We start from the raw sequence: 7,065 nt of genomic DNA, 5'->3' as shown, positions 1-7,065 counted from the left end.
TAAAACAGTAGTTGCTATCACTTGACTTCTGATATAGTCCTATCAATTATTTATACAAAGAAAGTGGTCAATAGAAGGAAAACATATACATATTAATTACTGGAGGTGTCAGCTGCATATCATCGGGTTCTTGTACAAATAACGTCTCTTGTATTTTTCTTGTTTTTTAATGCATGTACTGCATTTCATGGTATTAGCAGGAGGTTAAAACGGTGCTTCTTAAACCTGTCACGTACTCATTATGTTGCCAGGGTAACTGCTGCTCGAAGGTTTTTTTTTCTAAGAATCCACACATTTTAATTTGATGTTCCTTTAAAATGTACTTACGCGTAAATATTTTTAATTCACTATTTTTATCAGTTAAATCACTATGTTTTATCAGTCTATATACTTTCTGATTGATTTGATTGAATTCCTAAATTCTTATATTAATGTACAGATTGTATCTCTTGAAGACAATTATAAGGGTAAGACTAAAAAAAACGTTTTCAAAATGTACAGGGGTCTAGATATCACTGAACCTCAGTAAAATCAAAGATTTCGCCGTACTTCTTTCTTTTTTAACAGTAACGTTTATTGTTGGTCTTAGGCGTGTTATATCTCTAATCAATGAGTAGAGCATATAGGCTATAAGCTCATCGAGTAGTATCGTTTTAACCAATTTAAATTTATTGAAAAACAAAAATACAAAACACTTGTTGGTTTCTATTAATAGAATAGAAAGGAGAAAAGAAAGCTGATTTTAAAAACGAATTTATTCAATGATCAATGTATTGCCAATGATAAACTACAATTTCCTCGTCCATGCAGCTGTCGGCACTCCCTGTCCCCTTCCGGCCCTTCCCCTTGCAGTCAAGAAACCCCTTCGCAATAGACCCCTGGCCAATTAACTGCGCAGCTCTTTGGGATTCTATCGTCTATGCCCAATAGCAAAGCAGAGCCTCGTTCTGGACATAGTCCAGACATATAAAACCTTTGTCCCGCCTAAGTATTCAGACAGCTGCGCTTCGCTGCCGTACAATTAGAAGATCTGGGAATTTAGAAACACTCCTTCAATCTTAATATTTTTTATTGATAGCACATCAGAGAAAATGAGAGAAATCGTGCACATTCAGGCTGGTCAGTGTGGTAATCAGATCGGTGCTAAGGTAAGGCTATTCACGAAATAATCATGATTGTTTTAAAAGTGATAATATTTTATAATAATATTCCCTTTGGTGGACTATTCATTTAATACCATTGACAATCAGTTAAAGATCTTTAAATGTAAACTAAGTGAAGAAATAAAGTCAAGAGGCATCATTCTTTGATATAACTACTGATTTATCAATAGTTAAATACATTGAAAAAAAATTGGCGATTTGAAATTGTCAAGTATGCTTTTCTATGAAAAACCTCTTACTGCAACAGTTTAGTATAATTGTTATAACCACATACTGAGATTTTTTATAAACAAAAATACCGACATTGATTATGAAAGCAGAAGACTTTTAAACTTTCATTTCGCGAGTTTACTACCATTCCTTTTTTTTCATCAGCATCGGGCATTGTGTGTCGCATTGTCGTTTTTCAGGTGTTGTAACGTTATTAAGTGACAATCAAGTAATACTTGATTTTATCTTTCACCAGACAATCTGCCCCTCAAACTCTATCCTCAAAATACATTATGACATTTCTGTGACAACCAGTGTTTTCCAAAGAGTATGTTGCTGTTATAAGATACGTGAAAATTGCACAGCAGTCCAAAATTAAATGTCTTAAACATCTTGCAGAATCTATAAATTGATCACGGTGGATCAATGCGAATCCATCGAGCATTCTGCTGAAATATGAGTCTATGAGATGGGGCGAGGCCAGGGTGGGGTGGGGTGTGCATAATTGACAAAGGCAGAATAGCATTTTCATCTGTAGTAAACCCTGCTGAATTAGTAACGTCCAACATCAGATCAAATATCCAATTTAATTAAATCATGTTATTTCCCTGACTATAAAGGTATGCAAAAAAATTTTAAGACTTAAAATTAAATAAAGAAATTTCTCTACTGGATCTAATGATACATTTGATTATTTAACAGAATGTTCAAATTTCGAAAGAAAATGAAATCTATGATAAAGCATTCACACTATACATCTAGTGGGAGGAGGATCGCCTTGAATGAACTTTTAATAATGAGAGAAGGCAGGCTGGTGTGGAGAGCAGCCGCATTAATGTCGGGGGATGGGGAGAGAGACACTGGGCTGTAGTATGGTGTGCGAATGGGGGCAGGGAATGAAGAACGGGAAAAGAGGGCAGTGTGATTGAGGCTGGAAACAGGGGGGAGGGGGTCCATGTCTACAAGTCTGAAGGATGAAGGAAGTCCATTTGTGATATTCGACATACGGTATTTTAGATTTATTCCAATCTTTCTAGGATAAAATACCCATTGCTGCTTAAAGTACACTAAAACACTAAAGGATTTAAAGTGAGCTGTAATGGAAAGTTCTGTAGGACTAAAAATAGCGGAATATATCAGCAATAACATATTATGCTAATAATATAGGAAGCTTGCTCCGCATACGGGCAGAAATCCACACCAAAGGTCTATTTCTTCTTTTTTTCTCCTGCCATTCTATCCAGTTTTTGCTTAATTGCTTAGTAATTCCAAAATGTTTGAGTGAGGATTCAAGCATAAGCTAAGTTGAGTCAATCAAAATGTTCCTCTATGAACTACACACAATTTGGTCTTTCTTGATGACCCAGCTCAAACGCCGAAGGCTTAACCAGATTACTGAAATCCCCCATTAATTCTGCAGTTTACAATCTAAACCATTATAAATTATGTACAAACAGCACTGTGGGAGAAGCAAACACACACTTGGATTTCAGAAATAAGGACCTGCATACAGATTTAAGCATTACAGTGCATCATTGTGACCTGACACAAGAGGGGTATTGTGCCTTCAGAAAGTGCATATCACGCTAATATACAGGTATTCAGAGAATCAGCCCTTTCCAAATTCAGTTTTAGAGACCATGATCAGTTCAACAGCCATCTGCAATCGCTATTCACTTACCATTCAGTAAAGAACTGTAACTCTTCAACATGCATGTGATCTACTGCTCAATGTCAGATTCAGGATTTCTATAGCTGATGATAACCTGGGTCAATAACCTGACCCACACTGACTCTGCTGCTGTTAAAATTTGTTTTGGTGGTCCCATTTTCCTGGATTAATTTATATTCCTTTGTGCTTATGAGAACATTTCTCCTTAGATGGGAAGGTCTGGAATTTCATTGCTCCCTTTTTAGAGTGTCATTTTTTCTGTCTATTGGGAATTGGTTTTGGTACATATTTCCTTTTCACTCTCTTCTAGTTCTGGGAGGTGATCAGTGATGAGCATGGAATTGACCCCACTGGTACCTACCATGGTGACAGTGACCTGCAGCTGGACAGGATCAGTGTGTACTACAACGAGGCCACAGGTAAGCAATCTTCACTCAAAGGTTCTCAGTATGATGAAGGTTTCACCAGTAATACAAACCCTAGTAATATCTTTAGTCTTTACTTAACAGTTAAATAATTAAGTGAAAAAAATCTAAAGAATTATTCAGGTCTCCCTGTATCGCTGTGCTGAATAAATCCCTACTTCAGCTAATTTATTTAAACCTGCCCATGTTTTTCTGCAATATTGAGCTGGTCTGTTTCTCTCTGCTTCTGATTCTCATGGAGGAGGCAAGTATGTGCCCAGAGCCATTCTGGTGGACTTGGAACCTGGTACCATGGACTCTGTGAGGTCAGGACCATTTGGCCAGATCTTCAGACCAGATAACTTTGTGTTTGGTAAGTGGTGATTAGCTACCCATCTTACAAAATGTACAATACAAATTGACCAAATCAGTTTGACAAAATCATTTGACTATGTGGAATCAGTTTGATTACCAAGTAAAAGAATGGGTGATGGTTAACTCTCCTCCAATACTACTTCATCAGGTCAGAGTGGGGCTGGCAACAACTGGGCAAAGGGTCACTACACGGAGGGGGCCGAGCTGGTCGACTCTGTCTTGGACGTGGTCCGTAAAGAGGCAGAGAGCTGTGACTGCCTCCAGGGCTTCCAGCTGACACACTCCCTGGGCGGGGGCACTGGATCAGGTATGGGTACCCTGCTGATTAGCAAGATCCGCGAGGAGTACCCCGACCGCATCATGAACACCTTCAGTGTGGTGCCCTCCCCCAAGGTGTCAGACACTGTGGTGGAGCCCTACAACGCCACGCTGTCTGTGCACCAGCTTGTGGAGAACACTGATGAAACATACTGTATTGATAACGAGGCCCTCTACGACATCTGCTTCCGCACTCTGAAGTTGACCACACCCACCTATGGCGATCTCAACCACCTAGTGTCAGCCACCATGAGCGGTGTCACCACCTGCCTGCGTTTCCCTGGTCAGCTCAACGCCGACCTCCGCAAACTGGCTGTCAACATGGTACCCTTCCCACGCTTGCACTTCTTCATGCCTGGGTTTGCCCCACTCACCAGCCGAGGAAGCCAGCAGTACCGTGCCCTCACAGTGCCTGAGCTCACGCAGCAAGTCTTTGATGCTAAGAATATGATGGCCGCTTGTGACCCGCGACATGGGCGCTACCTGACAGTAGCGGCTGTCTTCAGGGGTAGGATGTCCATGAAGGAGGTTGATGAGCAGATGCTTAATGTGCAGAACAAGAACAGCAGCTACTTTGTCGAATGGATCCCTAACAATGTCAAGACTGCCGTGTGTGACATCCCACCCAGGGGCCTCAAAATGGCTGTCACCTTCATTGGCAACAGCACAGCCATCCAAGAGCTCTTCAAGCGCATCTCCGAGCAGTTCACTGCCATGTTCCGACGCAAGGCCTTCTTGCACTGGTACACCGGCGAGGGCATGGATGAGATGGAGTTCACTGAGGCTGAGAGCAACATGAACGACTTGGTCTCAGAGTACCAGCAGTACCAGGATGCCACAGCTGAGGAAGAGGGGGAGTTTGAGGAAGAGGCTGAGGAAGATGCTTAAGGGCAAAGATTCAGTAGCAATTAGGTAGCTGTGGGAGGGAAAATGGGATGGGGGCAGATTTCCAAATTACAATTGAGGCAAAAGAATAAGAACACAGAAGAAGGGGCTGAGAGAAGCAAGTGAAATGAAGAGCTAAAAGTATGACAGCAAATTTGGAGAGTTCACGAAAGAAGGAAAAGCATCACAATCTCTAAACAGAAAGGCAGGAAAGATGAGACCTACATGAGACAAAAGCGGAACAAAAGAAGCTGAACAAGACACAGGATCCAGAAGACAACTTCAGATGTGAGGGGAGGAGAAAATAATAGGCTTGCAGAAAACCATCTGAAGTGTTCAGCACATCCAGTCCAGAAACAAAGATCAGGCCACATCATTGGTTCCATGCGTTTGTTCTTTGGTTCCTGCTGTCTACTGAAATTCTGACAGTGATGGGGGCGGTTAGGGACCAGCCACTAAACTAGGTAGTAAGTCGAGTGGCAACAGTACTACAACCAGCTTGTCAAGGTAGTCACAAGAATCAGAGAACAAATGCTTGGAGACACTGAGATCACTGAAAGTCACATGAAAGTAAACCAAGTATTGGATGATTTTTGGATGGTTATATGAGGCGGAATCATCAAAAAGAATGAAAGAGAAGGATTTTTGTTTTATATTTATTTATTACCTTTCATTTAGTATTTTAAAATTTTTATATCTTGTGACCAAGCTTCGCCCAGCCCAATGTTGATCTCAGTGACCATCAACAGAATATCTTATCACATCATTTCTTGATTTGGAATGAGATGAGATTTTGGGTTTTGTAAACGATTGCTCAGTATGAGAGTTTTTTGGCTTGAATTATTCATGTCCCAGATTGATAGCACTCAATGAACATAATGGAATGAGTGGATTACCCAAACTACAAAAGCAAATGCCTAGTAGTGGTATGTCACTGTGCACATGTACATACTTTTGGACTGAGAGACATGAAGTAATTTTAGCTCTGTCTGTTCAAACAATAAACCTCACTCGAACGCCAGCCAACGTCTCGGGTGGGGGTAGGCGGGCAGAAGATATGCATGTAACACCAAAGACACAAAATGTCACAGAAAATACTCCAGTCAGGTGGACATGTGCATTGTACATGCAGGAAGTATTTGTGTGGAAGGTATGTTTGCTAGAGGACTTCAATAAAAATGGATGACAACTTGTAGTAATGGAATCTCTTGAAAGGTCTCAAAAAGGTTTGCATAGGTAATCATGATTAAGCTTTATGTTGTTTTATTTCCATTTTGTTTATCAGTTATTAAAGAGACGCTTAAAACTTCCTTTTTGGTTGTTTTGTTTTTTAGTTTATTCTTAATATTTGATGCTATCTATTTTCTATTTCCTTTTTATGTCTTGAAAAGAAAGGAGCCTCTGTGGGGAAAATAAAAGGCATTTTTATAAAATAAAACCACTGTTCATTTTTGTGCGTACAATCACTCGGTGAAAAGGGAAAAGTAATTCACATAGGCCTCACATTCTGCACCATGAGCGTTATGCTCTCAGGAAATGCATTTATAGAATTTCTCAAAGAACAACTATATTACATTGTGAAGATTTCAAATATTATGTTACAGTTTACAGCTGCTCCAGTGAAAATATTATGTGGGACACACATCTGCTGCAATGATTCAATTCGGATTTCTTTGGCAGGTATGAATACAGAATTTTTATCTACTTGGGTGACCATATAGAAATAAGGAGAAAGATTTCCCTCATCATAGTGAAGAATCAGTACAAAATGAGTAAACAAAGCTTTTGGGGCTGTGTTTGGGACTGGAGGTTTTTAACTGGATGAAAAATACCTTAATGCTCCCAGTTAATAAGATTACAGACTACAAAATGCCGATTTACACTTTAGCCTTGTTTATGGGCCTAAGGGGACCAAACAAAGCTATTTTACACATAGCAAATTTGACATAAATAAGGAATGAGTGGTTATAGTACTAAAATGAGCATTATTGTATACATTCACCATGCCCCAGTCTGGTGTCCCAATGAGGTAGAGACT

At 39.9% G+C, this 7,065-nt stretch overlaps 1 protein-coding gene across 2 annotated transcripts; it reads left to right on the top strand.

Moving 5' to 3' along the window:
- Nucleotides 1-979: 979 nt before the first annotated feature.
- On the top strand, nucleotides 980-6,465 carry tubb5 (tubulin, beta 5). Of its 2 annotated transcripts, none has more exons than XM_023794148.2 (4): nucleotides 980-1,148; nucleotides 3,356-3,464; nucleotides 3,715-3,822; nucleotides 3,973-6,465. In XM_023794148.2, the coding sequence occupies exons 1-4, from the start codon at nucleotides 1,092-1,094 to the stop codon at nucleotides 5,028-5,030; spliced, it is 1,332 nt and encodes a 443-aa protein (XP_023649916.1). In that variant the 5' UTR covers nucleotides 980-1,091; the 3' UTR covers nucleotides 5,031-6,465. The 2 variants fall into 2 exon arrangements, with proteins under 2 accessions (XP_023649916.1, XP_023649915.1); XM_023794147.2 differs by having other exon boundaries at nucleotides 981-1,148; nucleotides 3,712-3,822.
- The last annotated feature ends 600 nt before the right edge of the window (nucleotides 6,466-7,065 follow it).

This window comes from Paramormyrops kingsleyae, chromosome 9 (assembly GCF_048594095.1).
Source record: "Paramormyrops kingsleyae isolate MSU_618 chromosome 9, PKINGS_0.4, whole genome shotgun sequence".
Lineage (NCBI taxonomy): Eukaryota > Metazoa > Chordata > Actinopteri > Osteoglossiformes > Mormyridae > Paramormyrops > Paramormyrops kingsleyae.
This window is presented reverse-complemented; position numbering and strand designations above follow the sequence as displayed.